The sequence below is a fragment of the Mus musculus genome, chromosome 3 (assembly GCF_000001635.26).
Source record: "Mus musculus strain C57BL/6J chromosome 3, GRCm38.p6 C57BL/6J".
Classification (NCBI taxonomy): Eukaryota; Metazoa; Chordata; class Mammalia; order Rodentia; family Muridae; genus Mus; species Mus musculus.
In genome coordinates this window covers 55,112,108-55,137,333 of record NC_000069.6, presented here as the reverse complement: position 1 = coordinate 55,137,333, position 25,226 = coordinate 55,112,108, and the positions used below count along the sequence as shown (strand labels likewise).

General features: G+C 44.8%; 1 protein-coding gene across 5 annotated transcripts; it reads right to left on the bottom strand.

Annotated features, from left to right (window-relative positions):
- Position 1: 1 nt before the first annotated feature.
- Positions 2 to 25,226, bottom strand: Spg20 (spastic paraplegia 20, spartin (Troyer syndrome) homolog (human)). Of its 5 annotated transcripts, XM_006501320.3 has the most exons (10): positions 25,117 to 25,212; positions 21,764 to 21,852; positions 19,539 to 20,350; positions 15,537 to 15,734; positions 12,409 to 12,579; positions 10,680 to 10,800; positions 9,645 to 9,839; positions 8,959 to 9,117; positions 8,745 to 8,835; positions 12 to 1,924 (listed from the first exon to the last, which is right to left on the bottom strand). In XM_006501320.3, the coding sequence occupies exons 3-10, from the start codon at positions 20,346 to 20,348 to the stop codon at positions 1,654 to 1,656; spliced, it is 2,016 nt and encodes a 671-aa protein (XP_006501383.1). In that variant the 5' UTR covers positions 20,349 to 20,350; positions 21,764 to 21,852; positions 25,117 to 25,212; the 3' UTR covers positions 12 to 1,653. The 5 variants fall into 5 exon arrangements, with proteins under 5 accessions (NP_659144.1, NP_001138459.1, NP_001138460.1 ...); NM_144895.2 differs by lacking the exon at positions 21,764 to 21,852 and having other exon boundaries at positions 2 to 1,924; positions 25,117 to 25,226; NM_001144987.1 differs by lacking the exon at positions 21,764 to 21,852 and having other exon boundaries at positions 2 to 1,924; positions 24,843 to 25,168.

The window sequence follows — 25,226 nt, the reverse complement described above, 5'->3', positions numbered from 1 at the left end:
ATACATCTGAGGCCCAGCAATTCAAAAACCATTTTATTCTCAAAGCACATTCATTAACCAGTTTCAAATGAAATTCATAAGCTAGTCAACTACAGGTTCAGAAATGATTACAATAGGCCAAAACTATAAAAACCAATATCAACCTTTTAAAATTAATAGAAATAAAATACCATGGAGTATTTAATTACATATTTGTAACTTAAAAGAAAATGGGCAAATGTCTGTCCTGTATTCTGCAAAAGTTGGGGCTCCCCACCAAGGGTTCCATATTCTTCCCTGTGGTATGGACAGGCTCCTCCCATCACTTCTGGCTTTCAGTATAAATTGTAATGACTGAGTGGAGATATATTACACTTAGTAAGTGCAATGTTTGTGTTTTACTTTCTAGAAATTTAGGAAAACCTTACAGAAGCAGATATGGAAAAGTGATTTCTTAGTGCCAGTAACAATCAATTCAAATTTTAATAGAATACAAATCATAGTTCAACATTCCTTAGTCTACCTCCATAAAGCCCAGGGAACATGGAGGATGGGGAGTGGAATGGCCAAGAGTCAGAAGTCCAGGAGGCGTGGATAAACTCACATCTTCTGGGCATGACAGGACCCTTACACACACGGCAGCTGAGGCCACTTCCACAGGATCAAACCAGTCAACACCCCAGCCTGCAGTGGGCAGGGTCTCACAAGCCCCCGGCCTAGCTGGGGGGCTATTGACAGTTGATGGCTTCTGGGGAACAAGATGTCAGTTTTCTTGAGGAGCATGGTCCCTGGAGGATGAACCAACCTGCAGTGGATGGTCCCACACCCATGAGCATACGGGCAGCACACACTGGACTATTTAAAACAAACGCACAAAAGAACATGAGGTTGGAAGAGGGAGGTGTGGACCTGGGAGGAGTTGGGGAGTGTGGGGGGATACAATCAAAACACATTTATGCATGTACAAAATTCTCAAAGAATTCATAAAAATTCATTCTATCAAAAAATTCCCTAGCCTCAGTCATAAAGACTTAAAGAAGCATTTCTTCCGTTTAAATCGCAAGGCCATTTTGGTTTCCTAGTAGGCAGAAGAGCTAGCGAATAAGAGGAACATTGCAGAGCGTCAAGGCACTTTCATGACCAAGCTCATCCCTGTTGGAGAAAGAGTTCTAAAGCATTATCTGAGAACAAACTTTAAGATCACAGTTTTGTTTAGCTTATCTGCTGAAAATCCTGTTGGGCATCTCAAAAGAGCCACAATTAGTGCAAAAGGAAGGCGTCAGTCGACATTAAGTCCTTTCCGGTATTCCCAGAACTCAGGTGGCTGTGAAATCACGTGCACAGCTTCCTACTTTGCTTTCTGAAGGCAGCACATACAAAAATAGGTTGACATTAGGTTTAAACCACATATATATTATAAGCTTTATTGTAACTGCAAAAATAGTTTAGCCACATTTAAGGGAAAATAAACTTACTGAGACTACAAACTGCATATGTTAGAAGCCAGATGTAAGAACACTGATTATTTTCCTTGTAAGTGGATACATGCCCCAAACTTCCAACAGTCACTCTGTAGAAATGAACAGACAGAAGACGCTGTTCTGTGGAGAATCTCCGTCCGCTCACACCCTCCGTCTGCTAAGGCTTTGGTGCAGGTGACTCCCAGGATTCTCATTATTTGTCCTTCTTTCCTGCCCCTGGCTTCTCTTCCTCCACCTGCTTTCCTATGTCTCTTCTCCCTTCTGTGCTTGTGGCTCCTCCCTGACTCTCCCTCTGAGGGCGCTCAACGATCTGGTAGTCCTCGAGGAGAGTGTGTCCCGTCTGCTTGGCAGTTTTCTTCACCATGGCTTTGATGCCGATGTTGTCAATATTGTAGGCAGTGAGCCCAACATTGATAGCTGAATCCACTGCGTTATGTGTAGCTTCTCCTGCGTTGTGCCCATACCTTTAAAAAAGGTGAAAGTATAACAATGACATTAGAACACATAGTATATCTAAAGAATTTTCTTCTGAAATCAATAGGATAAGTTATATGATGTCTGTGCCATTTCTTGAAAGCAAAACTGAAGCCTAGATTTCAATTTAGTTAATAACTGAAGACATAGGAGAGAAGAAAAAACTACGGCTACAAAGCTGCATTCTCCCTGTTAGCAAAAACTGTGTGTGAAGATTAAAGACTAGCTAGAAGAGTAATAATAACATGATGAAAAAACGAAATATAAATTAAAGCAAACATTGTTACTCATTTGTTTAAATCTCTGTTTCTTGAAGTGACTGCAGGACGCAGAACTTCCAGCGTCAGCAACGCTCCTAACCCACAAGCATCTGATCTGTCTTTTAGCAGAGACACTGTGAGGTTCTCCTGGCACCCCACACTACTGCCAGCTCACTGGCCATCTTGCTGTCTGTAGACCTACAAAGTACACAGACGCCCTGGCCCTCTGCTCTGTCTGGCCTGTGTGGACCTACATGGCTGCCTCACTGCCTTGAGCAGTCACTGCTGTGAACATGACCAGGTCAGAGGAGTCATGCAGCATCAGGCTCAGGCTGGCAGGCTTGGCACTGAGCGCCAATCCCGGACAGTTAACACCAACACGGATCTGCTTTTGCCTTAAGGAACTCATTGCCAGCTGACTCAAACAGGCTTTCAGCCCCCTGGTCTCTCCAACCCCAGTGCTCTAAGTTCAAAGTAATCTTACTGTGGCCCTGGATGTACCCCGATCTGTCCTCAGCACCAGAACCCACAGCCAGTCAAATCTTAGCTTAGTAGCATCCTGCAAAGGGGACTTTCTTGCTAGGCACATGACAGAAAAGCTTCCTGTAGCTATTTTTCTGCAACTTCTCAGCATTGAGAAGGGACCCGGCAGCCAAGGGAACTCTCAGCAAACCCAAGAACGGGGTGGGAGCTTCAGCATGGGAGCGTGACCGTACCCATTAGACAGTGGTAATCAGTAAAGCTTTAAAGCCGAGTGTGAGAACAGACACGGACACCAGAACATATCCCAGAGAGCGCTTTCCAGCACTGTGGGGGCCACATGACGGTGATGCTCAATTTGGCTCCAGTCCTGTTTTCAAGAACTGGAAATCTTCTAGATGTATAAATGTTCAACTCGGAATGGCCACTCAGTAGAACACTCCAGAGCACTCCTCCTTAGCAGTTTGATGACAATGCTAATGACACTGGCTATTTCTGTGTGCAATGTATTTCTAAAAGCTACATCGTCCTTGATGTGTTAAATAAGTGTCTTTGTCTGTATTGATTGACTGTTCTGCAGGCTAAGACAACTGCTACAATGTGGGAAACTCACACCAGGCAATGTCAGGAAATGACATCAGACAAGCAACTGGCCATATGCCTTTGCCCAACTCTCCCTGTCTTTGCATCTCAATTTCTTTACCTCATAATACGAAAAAAAATGTATACTTTACAAGGCTTTCACTTGCTGTGTTTATTTTTTAAATATATCCTCACTTATCAGCTTTAATGTCCCTTACACACAATTTTCCTAATAGACGTCTATTCTTGCCTTCCTAGATAATTAACTATTCAGTTCTTTACCGTCTTTCAACTTAAAATGCACTGCTTAAAACTCCTCAAAATCAACGACCTGGGTAAGATTATAAAGCTGTTTTGAATTTTTACTTTTTAGTAAATGAAAGCTTTAGTTACACTTCATAAAGAAACCCCACAACTGCAGGACAATGCAAGTGACTGTGAAGCCATCCTGATTGAGAGGCCCCCTGTGTGATCTCAGTCAGAATTGCTCAGATATCCCCTGTATGTTCACTGACACCCACAGAGGCAGACCACCACAACCAGTCATGAGCTTACAGATTAGTGCATCAGCATGACACCTATCACATCAATCAAGTGATGTCAGCCATCAATACTATGCTCAGAAATAGTGACCTGAAATATTTAAAGGAGAAACACCTTTTTTCTCATATTTATTGAAATAAGGCATGCTGTGGCTAGTTTAGGAAGACCTTGTAGATGAAGCTAAAGAATTTATGTTTTTCATGAAAGCAAACAGGGAAAATTAAGCAAAGGAATGTACTGGCCACATTTATGTTTCTGCAAACCCCTCTGATTCCAGTGCAGTAGTACAAGAGCAGGCAGGAAACAAGTGTGCATCACATGAGAAAGGACAGGGTCTGCCTAAAGGTGGGAGCACACAGAGTGTGGGGTCGAGGCTCTAACGGTGTGTAGCTGAGTCTGAGATTAGGACAACAAATAGATTTGAAACTTGTTGATGCACAGGTCTAAATTACACCCACAGGCATAGATGACTGTGACAGTTTTATGTCAACTTGATACAAGCTAGAGTCATCTGAAAGGAGGGAAACTCAAAGAAAATGTCTCCATAAGACTGGGCTGTAGGCAAGTCTGCAGGGCATTTTCTTAAGTAGTGATTACTGTGGCTGGGAGGGCCACATTGTGGGTGGCACCATCTCTGGGTCTGGTGGTCTATGGTTCTGTAAGAAAGTAGGCTGAGCAAGCCAATAAGTAGCACACTTCCATGGCTTCTGCATCAGACCTCTGCATCGGCTCATGCCTCCAGGTTCTGCCTGAGTTCTTGTCCTGACTTCCTTCCATGATGAAAAGCAATATGGAAGTGCAAGCCAAATAAGCCCTTAGCTTCCCAGCTTGCTTTTGGCCATGGTGCTTCATCACAGCAACAGAAACCTAAGACAATGACACTACTCATGAAACAAGGAGGCTGGACTAATGTAAGACGCTAGAGAGAACCAATTCGTAATGAACACAGCTAGAAGGCAACAACCCTTGTGGAGGGTGATGTGCAGATTGCTGACCTCTTGGTCTCACTAAGCAGTAACTACTGCAGCAGAGCCAGCCAGGATGGAAAACCACACAAGCAATTAAAACTTTATCCCAAAAAAATGGTGGAAAACAAAACAGCACCTTAACAACAGGTAGAAATCAGCAAAGTGAAGTTAAGCATTGTAAAGGAAAGGTCTTAATTATAAACAAAACAGAGACAACCCTAAAACAATACAGGGGCGGGGCTGGAATGCAGCTGCGTGGGAGCGCACAGCCTGGCATGGGCAGCCTCAGCTCATTCCCAGCAGTAAATAAAGACACGAGAGCTCTGGACCTTAAAAGGGGTTTTAAAGTGTCAAATATGATAAAAGACAGTAAAGACTGACTTATGTGTGAGGGTCTTTTGTTCCCTCATCAAGAGCAAAGGAGACCAACACAGGAGCAGCGATCTCACAGGAGCAGTCCTATCAGTATCCACCGCAAGCAGTGATCTCACCGAACCTGTCCTATCAGCATCCATCTTCGAGGAGTGATCTCACAGGACCTGTCCTATCAGCACCCATCTGAGAGCAATGATCTCACAGGACCTGTCCTATCAGCATCCATCTGTGCACCCAAGTCAGCTCTGGTTACCTTAAGAATATTTTTAGAAAACTGACAAACCTGTCACTAAAATGAGCAGTGATGGGGAGTTGAAAGACCTGGAAATTATATTTACTGCACTCAGCCATGAAAAACAAGAGACGGGCAACAGTGCTGTTGGTCCATCTGTTCAGATCTGTATTTGACAGAGAGGGGCAGCTGCAACTCCTGCACAGATGTCATGCAGACCTGGTTTCAGGGACCATGACAACTGTCCTGGAGCTAATCCATCACCTCTGGAAATTTAAGAGGCATTTAATTTAAATTTTACTCTAAACAAATCAATACAATCTAGTGCATCTGAGAGTAAATTTCTTCCAGGAAAGCATCGTTAAGCTTCTTTTCCATAAACTGATATTCAGAGATAAATTCTGCAAACAGACCTAACCTGCTGCAATGGCATCCTTCTCCTTAACAACACAGAGGAGCTGAGGAGCCTAAGCAGAGAGAGGGTTACTTAGCAGGCGGTGCTGCGGCTGACTGCAGTGGGTGAAGTAGCTTATTGCTTTCCATTATTCCTGTAGCCCTTCCCTTTGCTAAATCTAAAAATGTGAAACTGAAGTGTTAATGTAACTGACCAAAAATCCCTAATAATTCACCTAAAAAGGTTCAGTGTCCTGCCCCTCGCAGCAACCCCGGCAGGCGGCAGGCAAGGAAGCTTTTCCAAGGCATCTCCTCCCAGGCCTAACGCATATGGGGCTGTAGACTTAGAACTGGAGGAGCGGTGCTTTCCACAGGCTGGCGGGACACAGCTTCAGTTCACTGAAGTGAGCAGAATACACACACACATTCCTTTCTACAGTGTCGAAAATGTAAGGACACTCCCTAGTGTACACATTTAAATAAGTAAGAACTAAAGGAAATGAAGGAACTGATGAATGGCTCTTCTATTCTCCCACTCTATCACTAAGCTTGGCTCAACAGATCTGTCTTTTTCTACTTCTGAGCCAGATTATCTCCACAGGTGTAAAACGGAATACTGGGGCCAAATCTTTAATCCCCCAAGGCCTCTCCTCTCTTCCCAAGATCCTATTGGCATAAATTAAATCACTGTTAAGAACTGTCACCCTTACAGTCACAAGTTCAATGCTGGGCAACTCTGCTTTGTTTATTCACACACATGTCTTTAGAGAACAGAATAAAGTAACACTAATACACAGCACTGCAGGAGTGAACTCACTCAGAACCTTGCTAAAATACCTTGTTCATCACACCGGTCTCCTCCCTAACAATCTACACAGAGAGAAAACAGAACAGCACCTCCACTTTCCCTGCTAAGAAATGGTGATCATAATTCACTCTGTATCTATTTTCAGCTCCCTGGTTAACAATGGCAGCCAAGTTCATCTGTCATGTTCCTTTGATTTGAAGGCACACCCCCACGGAGAAAACAAAACAATTTAGGATGGAAATTAAATTTAGTCCTACCTAAGCCCAAAGCTATCTAAATTATGGTAGATTAATGGTGCAGAGGTCAGTCCAGAGCTTGAAGTTGAGTAGACAGCCCTTCAAGGACAGAGCGGGCACAGCACTCTGCCCTGACTGAGCAACATGGGACCTGGCTTACATCATAGCTCTGCCACTCAACTAGGGATGGAAACTCTAACAAGTTTCTAACTTTTAATGCTTTGGTTTTCTTGTCTATAAAACTGATAGAAATGTTAAATTAATATAATACACGAGAAACCCTGAACACAGTTCTAATTTGTAAGTATGAACCCAAAGAGTAGCTCTATTCATACATTTTTTCACATGCATATTCTGAGCATGTGAAGGCCTAAAGCCAACGTAGTCCTTGATCACTTTCCACCTTATTAACTGAGGCAGAGTCTCTCACTGAACCCAGAGATCTCCAATTCCATCTTGCTGGACCGATTGCCCTGGAACCCATCTCTGCCTCCCTTGCTAATGTGCTTGTGTGACCTTATGTTGGTTTGGGGTCTGAGCTCCAGACTTGTAAGGCCAGAGCTTTATCCACTGAGCCTCTCTACAGTCCTACTGGTCCCTCTTCATCAATAAATAGTAAGGTCCAAACTAACTAAGCTAAGAAAACAACTTGGCTCTCACTAGGTTAGGTTTACATTTTTTAAGATCCAAATTTCTCTAATCCAGACAGAAGAAAGAGAATATGACCAAAAGTATTATCCAGGCACATGTGAAATGATTTTGTACACGATTTTGTACAATATACACTGAAAAGACCCTAAGTTCAAACAAAGAAGACACCCCCAAAATGGCATTTTAAATTTGTTCTTTAATAACACTGCCAAAGTATTTGTTTCTCAAAAGTAAGTGGAACAAGGCATATGGGGCCACTCTGGCCTGGTTTAAACTTTACTTTGTGTAGCTTGTTGGTGACTCAGTAAAGTTGCTCTTCTCACTGACTCCATTCCACAGTTCCACTCCACAACTGCTGACCACTAACAAAACAAACAGCTGACACCAGAGTTCTGAGTGACTTCCCCTTTCACAGTTTTTCTAAAGCAGCTAGCCTACCTCCCCACCCCACCCCGGATACTAAAGCCAAAATCCTATGGACCTTAATAAAGTCACAGGCCCTCTTTCCTCTCCTTTGTGGAATGTCTGACTCCCCTGTGCTGTCTTCTGGCTGAGGCCCCCTGACTGAAGACTGTCTGTGGGGTCTCCTCTTCTCCATGGGCCTGCAGTGAAATGCCTTTGACATCCTGTGCTTCGTGCTGCCCTGCCGTGTCTCACCAGCACACGGCAATCTCTCCTTCCAGTCAGATCTGAGAAGCCTCCTGGGACAGAGGCACCTGGCTCTGAGATGGACACAGGCTTTAAGTCACCTGCCAAGGGGACGAGGTCTGACAGCAACCAGCAGGGCACAGTGAAGTCACCTCTCTCCAGAGACCTCAAATCCAAAGTACACAGAAAACATACCGCCAACTGTCAGCTACTCTGTACACATCCATTTCTGTCCTGTCTACTTAATGACTCAAATAGAAGATAACTGTCTCTCTAGCCCAATATAAATGTGCAAGGGGAATCAGAACTTAGCCATGGCACACTAATGAGCTAATGTTAAAAGGGGCCTCAAACCCAATCAAGTCCTTTTCTTCTCAAGCAAACACTATATCAGAATTATATAATTAAAAATTAAACATATTCTTTGCATTAATGAACATTTACAACAATTAGTAGCACAAATCAAAGCCTCAGGAGTTCGGTCAGTAGACTAAAAATGTTCCCTATTTAGCAAACAGTGAATGGAAAGAAGTAAGTTTATCAGAAACCTAACTAGAAGGAAGCACATGACTCTCAGCGGTGGGGCCGAGCTGATGGCACTAGAGCCTGACTCTCCACATGAAACTGTACTCACTTGTATCTCACAGTCTGTACAGTTTCTGCAGACACGTTGTTAACGATGCATTTAGCTGCACATTCCAACCCTTGCCAGACAGTTGAGAATCCTGTAAACATATTTAAAAGTCAGTCTCACATAAAGAGCAAGCCTGAGTTTCTTGGGTAGCTCTGTGCTCACCCAGAAACACAGCAAGAATTAAAGAACAAAATAAACCCAGGCCTTTTGTTACCTTGAACACTACTCGCTGCCACGACCATGGCGCCATCCAGGGCAGATTTCCCGTCTTTGTCCCTCTTCAGGGATTCCGGAACCAGTTTGCTTCCGTGCTTCTTGACGTGTGGAGCAAGTTCTTTACCAACACAATTCGCTACTGTGCAGACGCCGTCAACTAACACAACCATAGAGAAAAGACTCAGAAATCGCTCCCTTGACTTCAGCACCAGCACCGAACAACGTTCCCAAATGGCCATCCACAACCCGTTTCTGGCATGGTGTTACTGTGCCTGCTAGGTGAACCTCGGCAGGCCCTAAAGTGATTTGAAGCTCTGTTTGTGGTATCTACAGAGACCCTGCCCCTCAGGCAGAGTTCAGTTTGAAAGAAAATCATCCACTTTTATTTTTCTGATTCAAAGAAGGCTTAGTATCAAAAAGATAGTGCTAGTCAATTTAATTGGAAATCCACTAGAGATCTATACAACTATATAAAAACAAATTTTAGTGATTCTAAAGTGTCACCTGGGAAGACAGACACCAGAACCACTGTGTGGCTGGGCTGCAAGTTTACCTGTGAGGTGGTGGAGCCCCTCAGTCCTCACTCCTCCTCTGTGAGACTGAGCTATTTATTTATGCAGACATTTAGCCTGGATTAGCAGTGAGTTTCTAGCTCAGCTGAGAGGAAGCAGGGCACTTACTTACCCAGGAGCTGGCTGACTTTGGCTGCTCCTCCGGTTGCCTGCTTCGCTATGTAGAGACCCCTGGTGACAGCTGGGCTCACCTCCACTGGCTTTTCCTCCGGCTGAATGCGCTCTCTGAGTTTAGAAGCACCTTTCTGAATTGCTTTGCCAGTAAATTCAGCACCTTTGACTAAACCCCAGCTCACCCAGGAAGCACCTTTTAAAAAAGGGAAGTTCAAAATTACAGAGATTAGGGTTAATTGTATCTTTAAATCCTTTAATTACATCAGCAGAACACAAAAGAGTTCAGTAGTAGATCCTAAATGGGCCATGAACATGCCAACTGCACACCTACGGCTTCCTTGAATAAATATTCCTCTAGCAAAAAAAAACAAAGATTTATTTTTATTTTATGTGTGTGTGAGCTTTTGCATGAACATGTGTGCACTGCACGCATGCAGCACCTGCAGAGACCAGAAGGAGGTAGAAGAGCCCTGGGACTGACGTTACAGGAGGCTGGGAACCCTTGGCCTTGCTACTGCTTCCCACATTGCAGATGATGAGCAACAGAGGTTCACTCCCTGGCAAGTGTAGGTAGATGCATTCCCGAGGACCACTTCCAGGTTCATCGAACACCAGAAGAAGCAAGGCAGCCTCCTGGGCCCTTCAGTGAAGAACTAGTCTTATTCACAACAGCTCCTCCCTCACAACCCAGTTGCTGCTCAATGACCCCACCTTCTTCTACTCTTGTGACTTTGGGGGTTGACACTTCAACTTGGGGATCTTAGAGAACACAAAGGCCAGAACACAGCACTGGAGGGAGGGAGAGAGGGATGAGAATGCATGGGACAGAATCCTGATTTATGCTTACAGCTCTCTGATAGCTGAGGAACCCTGGAAGAACAGACATTTACACAGCATGTGTGACCTTCTCAGAAGCCCAGTCCTCCCCCACATCAGTATTTCTAAATCAGGTATTTAAAACAGAAATCTATAAGCAATACTGTCACTGGTTCAAGGTCTGACACTGTGGAGTTGACAAACAGCTCTGGGATACCTGACAGGATGTTGTGGGCCACTTTCTCGCTCCATTCAGGCAATTCTTTCGATTTTTCTTCTGAACTCGGCTCACAGGGCACAATCTGGCTCAGATTAACTTCTTCACTTGAATCTTTGGTCTAAACAGTAAATATGTTTAAACATGTAAAGGTTAGTGAAGTACAAAGGAAAGACATTGAAAGCATCACATGATAAAATATCAACAAACACTGGCTGAGGTTAATGGAAAAAATTCACCCGGTCAAGCAAAAGCAGAATTGCCGCAAAACGGAAACGGATCTGCGCCTCTGCCGGCTCTGAGTAGAACTGTGACTCCAACACTGCACCCACTGAGTCACAATCAAGCTCCCGCTATCCTCTCCCAGCTGAAGACCCATGTCACAGATTCACCCCTCAAGGTTGCACGGATAGAGCACTGTCAGATTAACAGATTAAAGGCCTCTGCCAGTAAAGAAGGATGTATGTAAGTAAACCGCCTTTGACGGAATGAAAAGTCCAATTTGAAACCCAAATATCCAGATACGCAATGACCCACCAGTCCACTCAAATGGAAACAGCAGTACTTCACTAGACAACGGCCAGGATTTTGGCCAACACCCAAACTCAAAGCCACATTCATCCGTTCTAAGAACATAGACCTCAAATTGTTATAACTTAAAAAAAAAAATCAAAGGTTTTACAGGCCCAACAAATGACAAAGAGTATAACTTAAAATACAGAGATAAGAAGAGGCCCGTGGATTCACATGCTAAGAAGAGCAAGCTCTTCTCTACAGAAGAGAAACTTCCTGCCAGTAACTGCAGAGACAGCGGGGGAAACATCTGTACCGCTAGGGCCAATCCAATGTCTCTAATGTACAAACGCTGGAGGCTGAGAAGAGAAGGACTAACAGCCCAGTGGTGAAAGTGGGTGGAGCAGAGGAAAAGCCAGCACAAGGCACCTAGCCTCACCCACAAAGAAATGAATGTAAGCTACAACATGCTAGATATCAAAACCAAACCCTGACCACCCATTCTTGCCCGGGCCATGAGGAATGAATATGGAGCTCCCCTGACTGCGTGGGATCCAGTGGATCAGTCCTGAAAACACTAGGGAATATTAGGGCTGAGGTTTTTCATAGGTATGATATATAATATATACGATAAAATGTAACTGGAGAGACCAATGAGGAGAGAATGTTTTACAGGAACAAAGGTAGAATGACTTTTCTTCTTCACAGCTTCAGACAATCCATTTTTCATTTATTATTTATTGGAGGAAGAAGTGCAGACCCAGAGCAAGCTCTCAGCCTACAGTCAGGAGCATAAAAAAAAGTATGTGGTCCTTACTGTGAAAATAAAAGTCTTTTGAAGCTGGGCGTGGTGGCACACACCTTTAATCCCGGGAGGCAGAGGCAGGCGGATTTCTGAGTTCGAGGCCAGCCTGGTCTACTAAGTGAGTACCAGGACAGGCAGAGATACACCCTGTCTCAAAAAAAAAAATAAATAAATAAATAATAATAATAATAATAAAATGAAAAAAAAAGAAAGAAAGAAAGAAAAAGAAAAGAAAAAAAGTCTTTTGAAAAACTGAAGAAGAGTCCGTCCTCAAACACAAGGTCTCTCTCAAAGCAGTTTGAGCACAAATGTGTGGTGACCCTAGTTGTAGCTGTGATCTGCTTGTGACACATTCTAGCCGTGTGTGGCCATCAGACTGGGGGCACACATCCCACTGCGTCCTTAACTTGCCTTTTTCCCACGCTTTCCTTTATGGCGGGCATCCTTGCTGCCTTGGTCTATTGAGGAACCTGAAGAACTTGACTGCCTGACATCAGTGCCAGAAGCTTCCTTCGGTGGTTCAGAGGGGTGACTTGATCTCCCAGGGATTTGGAATTCATCTTCTTCTCTATTCCAGTTGGCCTAGAGCATAAAGGACCACGCTTAGCTCAGCTGGCCTTTGCAGGACATCCCTCCAGGTATACCACTCCATGGACTCATGACACACATGTTCAGATGCCAGTGTGTCTGACTGCACAGATAACTGTGAAGTGTGTGTGTGTGTGTGTGTGTGTGTGTGTGTGTGTGGCCATATGTGCTGATGTCATGGAATACATATGACAGTGACGGGATAGTCTCAGTCTTGGGTGTTAGTCCTCACCTTTAAACCACCGATATTTGAGAGGATCTCATGGCTTCTGTTTGGCCAGGCATACTTTGGGCTCATGGAGATTTTGCTACCCCTGCCTCCCAGGTGCAACAAGGCTGTGTGTGCTGGGCTTACAGATGCTGCTGCTCCTGTGTGAGGCTTTTAGCAGGTTCTGGGATCTGCCGTCCAGTCACCAGCACTGCAGAGCAGGTGCTTTGCTCTTGAAGCCACACCCCAAGACCCTGCTTTCTTATATCTAAATTACTGTCCACTGCCTTACCAAACCTTAAAACTCTTGAGAGTTCTTTGGGTTACACATATGGCTGACAGTGAGTTCAAAGGAAAGATATAAAAGATGATCACCAGCAGTTGTTCATGTAAATTTGCTTTAAATCAATAATGCAATAATAAATCTGAGAAGACAGAGCAAGATGAGAATGTGCTCAAAGGCAAGGAATGAAGGAAGCATGCGTAACTGCACTGTTAGAAGGCAGGCACCAAGTGTCTGCATTTGATGCCACAGGCACCATGGGGTTGCATACTCTACTGAGTGAGCAAACGCTTCAATGTAAAAATCAGGGCCAATACTTCTAGTTTACAACTGACATTTTGGAACAGCACAGAGACAAAAATAAAATAGAGCCAAAGTGTAAAATTAAGTAGAGCAGCATCCTGCAACCCTGGATCCACTTAGTTTCTTTCCTGGGGCCTGACAGTGACAGCCCACAGAGCTAAGCGCAAAGGCATGCTGTACTAAGTCAGTGAGCACCTGCAGGTGACTACAGTGGTTACTCTTGCCAGTCTCGTAGGATTTAAACACTCCAAGGAGACAAATCTCTGGGCACAGGTATGAGGTGTTATCGAATTACATTAACTGAGGCTGGAGAGGGATCTGAGTGGCCGCATCCATCTCTCTCTGCTTCTGGACTGGGATATAACATGACCAGCTGCCTCACACTCTGCTCCCCCAACCCCAGACCCACTGTGGACTACACTCTCCACTCTGAGCCCTTCCGTAAGCTCCTTTTGTCCGGTGTTTTGTTGCAGCAACAAGAAACTAATACAGTAAGTAAGAATGAAGCTGGGATGTGCCCAGATCCAATCAACCTTCTTCAATCCTCACACCCTCCTCCTGTGGACACACAAGGCAGGGCCATACCACATGGAAACTATGTGCTACGGTAGCAGTAAATACGTATTAACCCGGCACATACGCAGGAACCTACATATGACCACACAGCTGTGGTATCTTTATATCTGCCTGTTCTTGCTCTTGGCACTCTGCCATTTAACAGTCTAACTGGTTGGTAAGAGTCCATGCTTGATGTCTGAAGGAGAACAAAAGACTGCACTGCCATGCTGTCAACTGAATTTGGCTATGAGTAACTATCAATACTCATAAGGTTTTTTAAAAAATTAAAGGAAACTTTATTACACTCACTTAGCCCAACTTTTTGGCAGACAAAAACATAGACAGGAGCTGGGCGATGGTGGCACATGCCTTTAATCCCAGCACTTGGGAGGCAGAGACAAGCAGATTTCTGAGTTCAAGGCCAGCCTGGTCTACGAAGTGAGTTCCAGGACAGCCAGGGCTATACAGAGAAACCCTGTCTCAAAAAAGAAAAAAAAAACAAAAAACAAAAAAACAAAAAAACACCAAAAAAACAAAACAAAACAAAGACAGGGCAAACAGACTAGGTAAGGAGGGTTTGCAGGTTGATTTCCATGGCTTGCTTATGAAGTGTCCTCCAAAAGGCTCCAATGCTGAAGGCTTTGTCAGGCTCCCGTGGATGGGTCCTGTCACTCACAGGGATTTGTCTGTGAGGGTGCTGCATGAGTCACTGGAGTCATGTGCTGACAGACACGTAGTGGAATGGACTATGGGGACCTTGGCAGAAACCAGAAGGCAGGCCTGACTGAAGGAAGAGGGCCTCTAAGGGTGTTCATTTGAAGAGAGAATCTTGTCCCTGGCCTCTTCCTGTCTGTCTGTCTGCCTGTCTGTCTGTCTCTGCTTCATAGCTGACATGAGGTGAATGGTGCTCCTCTGCCATGACCCCGTCATGCCTCTGCCTTGCCACAGATCTAAAAGGACACACCAGTAGGTACAGACTGACACTCCTTGGAAATGTGAACCTAATTGCCTAGTTAATGCTTCCTCCTCTGGTGACAAAAAGCTACTACTCACAATGAACACAGATTGCTTTGTATTTGTCCTTTATTCTCCAAGAGATTCAAGTTCATTCTGTCTACCAAATCTCTCCTGAAATATCATAATTCATGTAAAACGTCCAAACCTACTAAAGCAGAATCATCTTCAAAATTTTTTACCTCATGCTAACCTCATTGTAAACAGGGGTCAAACAAATAGGCATCCTTTAGTGGGTGTGGCCACCTCATAGCTCTCAAATGAGAACTTCAGTTCACGGCACTGCTCCGTGGGGTGGACATTATCACTAAACCCGTGTTTTGTTTTTTTGAGACAGGGAAATGTGTGTGTGTGTGCTTATAACTCCATGTTTTCATGAGAAAACTACAGGCAGAGCTGGTCAGTAACAGCTGAGATTAATGGCTATTACACAGAAAATTTACCTCCAGCACCTACTATCTGAACAACCAATGGCAGCCAATTCTTATCACCACATCATTAAGAAAGTCTCCTTGAAGCTACTTCGGGTCTTTGAAAGCAGTGGCACTCATAATGAAGTTTGTTTTATCTAGGAATCCAGGTTACCTGGAGCCGAAGGTCAGACATCTGTCTCAACAGATCCTCAAACAGCTCTCTGTCATCTTCTGGGAGCTCAGATGAAAGAACAACCCCTACGAAGCACCCAGCAGCTTGTAACATGGTATCTGGAAACATGTAGGCTCCCACAGTGCACTTCAGAACTGGTGACCTATCAGGAACTAGAGGGTATAACCAGTCACACACCTGGAAAAGTGAGATGAACACAGAAATCAGTAAATGGATCTCCATGAAACTGTTATATAAAAGCAAATATGTCAGTTTGATGAACGTTAAAGGTTTTACAGATGGTCTACCAGCAGCTCCAATTTACATACACCATCTTCCATCCTGATCTTCCTGCATTAAAAACTGTTGCAAATGCTCCACTGACAATAGTCCTACAGTCTTAAGTGGTCCTGAGTCTGACATGATGATGATGCTAGCTTTAAATAAAAGACAGTTAGTATAAAATGGGGGCTGATTATTCTAATTAGATCCCTTTGTACAAAGCACTACATTATTTTCTAGTTCAATATTGAACAATATTCACTTAGTCCTCACAGCATTCCATCAAACTGACTAGTAATTTTTACTTTTAAATGGTAAAATAAAACTATAAAATTGTATACATTAACAGGACAACCAGTAATGTTTTGATGAGTGTACATATATCAGAATGTTTAAAGCAAGTTAGATATGTTATCTCTTCAGAAACCCATTATTTCTTCATAGTGAAAACCCGAAAGCACGGCAGGTCACTCCTAACTAACTTATCCACCGACTGACCCTTTATCTCCCCCATCTACTTCGCCCACACATCTCGGCCTCAGTAAACGTCACTGCTCTCTCAGCCTTTAGATCTAGCCTGTGGTACTTGACTGTGTCAGGTGATTCCCTCAACAGAATGAGCGCCGGTTGCTTCTGTGGTGCATGGTGTCCCACCGTATACACATGCCACATAGTCTTCACCCGTCCCCACGGACAAGCAGGTCATTTCCCCTGGGAAAATGTTGACTGGTAGTCATCACAAACACTGAGGCGAAGGCAGGCCACTGAGGCAGGCTCAGTACTGACAACTGGAAAGTGAAGCTTGCCCCTGAGCTTTGTCACACTTTGTCAGAGATGCAGAGTGACTACTTAATTAGGTCTTGCTTTTGCTACTGCCCAGAGAACCTAATGTGTCAGACACAGAGCAGAACATGGCTTGTCACTAGCTGTGACAAATGATACTGTGGTACCAATGGGAAGGTCAGTTTGTCCCAACACTCAGACTTAAGCGCATATCCTGGCTGTCTAAATCAGAATTCCTAAATACATTCATTTCTTATCTATTACACCCCTGTAGCAACTGAGACGGAACCACCCAGCCTTAGAACACTGTCTACCATGAGGAAAGCCGAGGGACGGTCTATGGAGACAAGCGAAACTCAGACACCCCAACACCAGCCCCTTTCTGACAGCAGGAGATACATGTGTGGACTGGGCGCCCAGGGCCCGGCGCTGGTCCTGGCAAGCCTCGCAAGTACTGTCAAGTCCTTTTTTTTTTTTTAATGATTGGATTTTATCTTCTATCTCAAAATCCACTCAGGTAGATTAGAATAAAGGTAACTACAATGTTTTGTAGAGTATAAGTGGTGCCAGGGACAAGACAAAAGAAAAGCCCAGTGGTTAATTATTTAGTATGTATTAGAAAATCTGCCTATTGAAAATAACCTTACTCTCAGGTCCTAAACATATTAATAATGATTTTTTAGAGCCCAGGAAAGTTTACCTAATGTCTAATAGATAGCTGTGTTGTTACTGTCTATTTTGTTGTTTTGTTTTATAGGATAAATAGGTTCAGTAGACATGCCTTAACTCCTTATCAGAACAGTGCTGCAAATATTTGAGCGATGACGTATTAAACTTGGGGTACAATTCTACTTCTTATTTAGGACCCAAAACAAGGTATACAACCAGTCAAAAGCCAAATGAAATAAATGAAGACAAACTGCTGCTGGAACCAGAGCAGCTCCGCAGCTGAGATCTGGCAGCCAAGGCGTGTTTCTGGCGCCCAATTCCGGCTATTCCAGTTTCAAGGATCCAGTGTTCTCAGAGCTGTGACTACACAACTGGCAGAAACTCTCCGTGGCCCCTCCCCTCCCCTCAGTCATGAGACCTGTGAGACTTCTTCCTTAAGATAACCAAGTCAGTAAGTCAGTTCTTGCCCAGTAAGGAATCTGTTTTCCAGACCTCTGATAAGCTTCCAATTGTTGCTAATGACTTTCAAGTTGGCTTCCATAAGAACCAGGACAAAGTACCATTAGGAGGACTACAGAAGGCCAATGTCTGGCAAAATTACCTTATCTGAATCTGGGAACAGGTAACTGCTTTGTTTAAACACAAATCCATTGACAGTACACTGTGACCCAGTTTCAAAAGCCCATGTCTCTGCACCTATGCCCAACCTTTTCCCAGGAGACTGTTGCTGGTCTGCACCCTAAGAAGACCCCACTGAACGCAACACACATCTTTACTTCAAATTAGTCCTTGCTCTTGTCTGCAGTGCAGCCCTCTAGGCCAGGGCTTCTGAACCCTGGCCTGACTAAGGTTTAGGGACAGATAACTTTCCTCTTGATGGGGCATTTAGCAGTTTCTCTGACCACTCTATCTAATACACCAGCTCTCAGCTGCTGTACTGACTTGGTCTGTGTGTCAGTCAGCTTGACGAGGGCTAGAGTCATCAGAGAGGAAGGAGCCTCAGTTGAAGAAGTAAATGTCTTCATGAGATCCAGCTGTCTCAACTAGTGATCAGTGATCAAGGGCCTAGCTCATGGAGGGTGGTGGCATCCATAGGCTAGCAGTGGTCATGGGTTCTTTAATGAAGCTGAGCAAGCCATGGGAAGCAAGCCAGTAGCAACACCCCTCCATGGCCTCTGCATCAGCTCCTGCCTCCAGGTTCCTGCCCTGTTTGAGTTCCTGTCCTGACTTCTTCCGGTGATAGACTGATCTGGAAGTGTAAGCCAAATTAATCTATTCCTCCCCATCCTTCATTTTGGCCATGGCATTTGGTCATAGTTATAGGAACCTTGATTACACAGCTGTGATGAAAACAGGTTCAGACATTGTCATGTGATCGAAAGGGGCAAAACTGCCCTTGGCTGACTGATTCCAGGCCAGTTTAGAACTTCCGGTTGATCTTGATAACATTTGTGGATATTCAGTTACGTATTCAAATGTATCACATAAATTCCCTTTGAAATTTAAGTAACACGTCTTCTGATAAAGAATTGTTCTCTTGGGCTGGAGAGAAGGCTCAGGTCCTGAGTTCAATTCCTAGCAATCACATGGCGGCTCACAACCATCTGTAATGAGATCTGATGCCCTCTTTCTGGTGGGTCTGAAGACAGTGACAGTGTACTCATTCATACACATACAATAAATTAATCTTTTTTTTTTTAAAATTGTTCTCTTGGGTCCTAAAATCAATTACAAATAAAACCAAACTAGATTCCCTGTAGTGAGAATTCTAGAACTGAGCATGCATTTGTTTTACTCCCAGGTGTGGGGATACGGGGTTGCTCCACAGTGGCTCATGATGATTTGCCTCTAGCTCTAGCTGCAGATAGTCGGTGTGATGTTTGGACGTCTGGGAGCCCTGAGAGGTAGGGTTGGTGCTCAGTACTCTTTCAGGGGGGTTGGCTGAGGTTTGTTAATAGTCAGTGCTCAAAGAAGAAACAAGAAGAAAGAAATCAGATTCAAGGCTCTCTGTCTCTCTCTCCCTCTCCCCTCTCCCTCTCTCTCTCTCCTTTCTAGTGATGGGGTGAACCAGGAGATCTGAAGGGTGGGGAAAGAACCCACAAAGTAGCAGAGGCCAGCTACAACTTTCCCAGCACACACAAACATGGATGTGTTCAGCACCCAGTAGAACCGTTGTTTCCTCTGCTCATATCCTGGACATGGTATATGTCAAGAAATGAAAATGGGATGTTTCTGGCTTATGCTTATATGTTGTCTGGAAGGGCTTACCTGGAGAAACCCAGGAGGGCGGTTCAGAACTGTATCCAGAGAATTATCCAAGAACCGCACGATCCGCAGATACCCAGGGTACGAGGGAGCACTGACCTCTCCCGCAGGGTTTACAAAAAAGATCTGCACTCCGTTTGGTATCAAGATCAACTCATCTGCATCGAGCCCCAAGGTCTCAAGAGGGGGCGGCTGGGAACGGTTCCTGTAGAAGTCTTCTCCCACGGATGAAAACTCCCCGGAATCTGTTCCATAGGAAACAGTGTAGTGGCCCTCAGCAGCCTGTGGGCTGTAGGCTGGTGGCGCTTCGGCAGGGCAGCTGGGCGATGGTACGGGCAGAGCAGAAGGCGCACCACTTGGGCCGGCACACGCGGCTGAGGCGCTCCCATCGACTTCAGCACGCTGGGGCGCTGTACTAACGGACTCCTGCTCTGGGGACTTCTTGCACGCGTCTTTAGGCGGGAACTCTGGGTATAGCTTGGGCACATCCTGAAGGTCATTCCGTAGAGAAGTGGCAAGGCCCTTCTCCAGGATCTCTAGCCTGGTGCGGACGTTCTGAAGCGTTTCCTTCATTTTCTGTTGCATCTGCCTGGCAGCCTCCCACGCAGGGCCTGTGTGCCCCGGCTCTGCAGCCGCGATGCTGATGCCCCTAAGCAGGTGTCCTATTCCTTGCTTGTAATAGTTCTTTGCTTCTTCCTTCTGCCCTAACTCGTCCGTGTTCAGTCCTTTATTAACAAACATAAAGGCCTTCTCGTATGCTTCCTTGATGATCTTAATTTCAGCAGGTTCTCCATTTTCTGGTTCTCTCTCCATCTCTGCAAGACAAGAATCATCACCTGCCATTAACCAGTTAGCTCGCAGTGTACTTAGCCCTCTTTCCTATGAGAATAGATTTCAAGGACAGAGGCCTCTCTTATCTTCTGTCCCTTCAAAGAAAGCACCCAATAAGTACGTGGTGAGTTGATAAATGTTATTGGTAGCAGTAAAGAGGGCAGGAGAGGTGGCTCAGTGGTCAGCTCCAAACTCAGGAGGGCCTCTTCTTGAGTGCTAACCCCAGTGCTGAGAAGATGGATCCCTGGGACTCATTGGTAGACTGCTAGTCTACCTCCTCCAAGACAGTTCTAGAGCCTGTCTCAAACCAAACCAAACCACATGGTGACCAACCCCTGATGAACATCACCACCCACTGACCTCTGGTCTCCAACGCATGCATACACCAGAGGGGGGGGGGCAATAGAATATCCATAAAACAAAGATATACATGTGCCCTAAGGGGGGGAACATATTCAGCTTTTAGAAATTACACATAAAATAGCTTGGATAGAGAGTTTATAAAGTTAGAGAAAATGCCCAGAATGAAGAGCAATGAAATGAAGGAACAACAGGAAATAAGAATAAAATGCGGACATTCTTTTAGAAAGCCCAATGTGAGTTCTAAAATGCTCCGAAATGCAGAATAGAGAAAAATGACGGACAGAAGAGTAAGGGGATTAACTCACAGAGAACAGATAAATCCAAAAACCAGAAGCACAAATTCCCAGGTTTCAACAGCTGTGACAGAGGCTGGAGAGCGAGCGGGCTGCCGCGCCAGGCAGGCTTCAGGACAGTGTCTTACACACTTCCTACCCTCTCACGTGGTGAGTGGAATCCCAAGCTGAAGCTGGAATTCCCAAGGTAGTTACAAAGTGACAGAGCTAGACTGGAAAGTAACCCAGAAAGCATCCGGAAACAGAAACTGACAGTGTCTGGTGTGCTCCTAAGTTTTAGGAAAAACTTATACAATTCTGGGAGAATTTGGGGTTTTATTAGTAAAAATGAAACATTACAGTGATAAAAACCAAAACAATTAGTAACTCCAGGGAAGACAGATGCCAAACAAAACCAAGAGAGTAATTGGGGAACACCCTGCTTCAGTTTTATTTCAGTGCCATAATATTAAAAATAGTGCATCTTGATGTTAGCAGATGACACACTACACTACACCACCCTGAGAGGACAGGAAGACAGGATGGAAAGTTTGTGTGCGAGGATGAAGGAGGTAAAAACCTCGTCTTTACTGCAGTGCCCATGACTGCACTGCAAAACGGAGCAACACTAGTATGCTACTGAGAGATAGGAAACACTAAGAACTGGGTCAGAAGACTGATCCAAGCTGCCTTGGAAGGGAGACAGGTTGGCTTACAAAAGTAGTTAATTCTTCATGTATATAGTGAAGCTGAATTACTTACTTTACCAAATAAATGAAAGCTTTGCAGCAGTCATGTCCAGAAAGATTACACTGGGGGCCACAAAATTAATTTTTATTTTCCAGGAACCACTAACAAAGTAAAATGAAACAGGTGAAATTTTAATGATAGCTTTTATTTATCAAATACAGCCACACTATTATTCTGAGTTGTAACCACTATAAAAATGATTTGTAAATACTTTGCTTTTCTTTGTGTCATGTCTTAGAAAGACAGCCTACACTGTACTTAAGAGTTTATGTCAAGTCCAATATGTCTGACAGCTAACAGTCAACTGTCACATGTGCCCCTGCTGGTCACTGTGGACTCCTTACAGCTTCTCAGGACAGGAAAAAAAAACCAAAACAAACATCAAGGAATAGAAGAGTGCTTCTATAACTCTACACAATGAAGGCACCACAGACTTTAGTAGTGAGACTTCCTAGTAGTGAAAAACGAGCCAATAGAGTGGACTTTAAGACAGTGGACAAGACAAGATCAGCCCCCAATTCAGGAACTAGCATATACAAGTGGCAATATAAAAACCCATGTTTGTCCTATCCTGGGGTCACTGCTGACACACGTTCCTTGCAATCTATTCTGCTGTGTCATAATGCCTTAGGCTTCCACGGATTCCAACCCCTTCCTCTCAGAAGCCACAGGACAAACATTCCATACTTCATTTCCCTTGGGGCACAAGAAGGCGTGAACTTAGGAGAGTGTAACCTTCTGACAGTGCCATCTATGAAGCGCTGGGCTGCAGCCATGGCTCTGTGGCTTTTGGCTTCTGGGCAGCAGGCTGGACTCATGTGCTCAGAATAAACAGAGAATCAAGCAGTGCCCAGGCATATCTGGGCACTGAAAAAAAACTGTGGAAAAAAAAAAAAAAAACTCTAAAAAAAAACTGTTTACCAAATGTCTCAAAAAGATTGAAAAGTTAATGATTTCATATGCTTTAATTCTCAATGTTGGTTACAAGAAAGTGGAGTGCCAATCGAAAGTACTAAATAAACAGTGCTTTCATTAGCTTAACAGTCCAATCACCAAGTCACGAACCAATACCTGCTCTAGATAACAAGGGTGGACTTTTAAACATATTCACGCTCTCTCTCTGTCTGTCTCTGTCTCTCTCTCTGTCTCTCTGTTGTGTGTGTGTCTGTGTTTCCCTCTCTGTCTCTATGTGTGTGTGTCTGTGTTTCCCTCTCTCTCTGTCTCTATGTGTGTGTGTCTGTGTCTCCCTCTCTGTCTCTCTGTCTGTCTCTCTCTCTCTCTGTCTCTCTGTCTCTCTCTCTCTCTGTCTCTCTCTCTCTCTCTCACTTGTGTATACAGATCTCTGCTTGTAAAATGTTGGCAGTCACATGCCCTGGGGCCTGGGGAGGTCAGAGGACAACTGGGTGTATGTCCTGGTCTTTCACCTTGTCTGAAACAGGGTCTTTTGCTTCTTTTTGTTTGTTTGTTTGTTTGTGTTTTCCTGTTTGGTAGACAAGGCTAGCTTCTGGGGAGTCTCCTGTCTCTGCCTCTCATCTCCCAATATGAGGGCAGAGATTATACCTTTATACAGGTTTGGGGGTTTTTGAACTCAGGTCCTCAGGGTTAGTGTCCTCACTCCTGTTTAAATTTTCTAATAAAAGATGTAAGAAACACCTACTTTAAACTCAGCTATGTATGTGGTTCACTCTGCACCAGAAGTAAAGTTCTGATTAAAAATACTTGGAAACTCAGTTCTATTCCACGACAGAGAAAGTAGCAAATAACTGTGCTTATGGGGAAACAGCCAGCAACAGGAGTTCTGATGCCAGCATGCCTGGTCTGTTACAAAACGGGGAATGGGAAGGGTTTGTTATTCAGATTATATACTGGCAGGTTAACATTTATAGGGTACAAAGTGATTGTGAAGTCTGATTTTTGAACTATTCTAATTTTTTAATATTTGTTTTTTAGTATTTTTAATTATGCATATGTGGGGGAGGGGAGGTTCCGGTGAAGCTGGAAATGGGCACTGGGTACTCTACAAGTGCAGATAACCTGTTAACTGCTGAACCATCTTTCCAGTCCCATTATTCAGACTTTTAATTTAAATATAGAATGATGAAATAAGGCTAATTTACTCATCACCCAGATATAACATTTTTAAAATGAAAGTAGCAGATTTTCGTCTCTCTCTGACGTGTACAATATTTCATGATCAACTATACTGAGCATACTGTACTAAGCTACATCCCTCACTCCTCCTATCTGGGTCGGGAACATGGGGGACTGATTGTCAGGGAGGGTTCAACTCTAGAACCATTCCAACAATTCTTTCTTGCTTGGGAACTGTATGTTTCAGATTGTACCGCGCACCACGTGGGCAACAAACCACATTCCTCAAAATACAGAGGTTTCCTGTTTCAAACAAGTCCTCCACAAACACAATTAAGACCATCAGGAAGGCACACCAACCAAGACCAGTTCCCTCAGAACTAGGAGCACTCATTATTCACTTAATTGCTTCTGAAAATTTTAAAACAGTTGCTAAATTCTTAGGTATCCGAGGGTCATTTCATCGATCAAAAACCGTTCCGTTTATAATACAACAAAGCAAATCTCGAGGATCCTTAAGCAATCCCACAACCATGGGGAATAACGGAACCAGCCGTACACTAGAGCAATAAAGTAGCCTCACAAAACCACACACACTCCCAGAGAAAACTTTTCTAGACCTAAAGTTAGGCCTCGGGGGTCCTTTGAGATGCTGGAAGCCAGTAAACTTGTATCCCAATTACCAATGCCCGCTCCATTCACTGCCAGTGTTGTGGCTCCTGGCGCTTTCAGCTGCCAACGTTGGACAAGCTGTAGAGGAGCAAGAAAGCCAGTGGGGTTTGGAGAGGGAACAGTGGCGGACGCACACTAGGGATCACCAGAGATCAGGGATGGGAGGATCCGAACCAAGGGACAAGCGAGGATCAGGGATAGGTAAACGCACACCAAGGATGCGCGGGGGCGCAGGATTGAAGGACCAGCGCCGGGGATAAGAAGGGACCAAGGATGGGAGGGCCAGCACCAGGGATGCGCGGGTTCCTGGGGCAGGAGGATCTAGGACCTGAGCGCCGCTCCCCGGGCCAGAGCTGTAGGAGACGAAAGATGGGCGAAGGCTCCTTCAGTACTAGCTGGAATAGCCTCAGCAGGACTTCTGGAAACTTCCTTGGCAGAAGGGCTCTCAGCAAGATGCCGCCTGGACCCGGGCCGCAGCCCCCACCCCCGCTGGGCGTCCCGGGGTGGACCCGGCTCACAAAGCCCCGCGTGACGCCCTCTAGGTCCGGCCCCGCCCACGCGTCACCACACCGGCGCGGAGCTGAGCTTCTGCCCACTCTGACCTTCCAAAGGCGCACGGGTAGCCAGCGGTCCGCTCCGAGCCCGAGAGCCCACGGAGAGCGCGCAACTGCAGGCCCCACACACCCTCCGGCCTCAGCCAGGCCCAGGCCAC

Coding starts and splice junctions, on each gene's coding strand:
- Spg20 (NM_144895.2), bottom strand. CDS start 20,348: ATGGAGAGAGAACCAGAAAATGGAGAACCTGCTGAAATTAAGATCATC. Junction 12,580..15,536: donor TGTCTGACCTTCGGCTCCAG/GTAACCTGGATT, acceptor TTTATGCTCTAG/GCCAACTGGAATAGAGAAGA. Junction 9,840..10,679: donor GGCCCACAACATCCTGTCAG/GTATCCCAGAGC, acceptor CTTTTTTAAAAG/GTGCTTCCTGGGTGAGCTGG.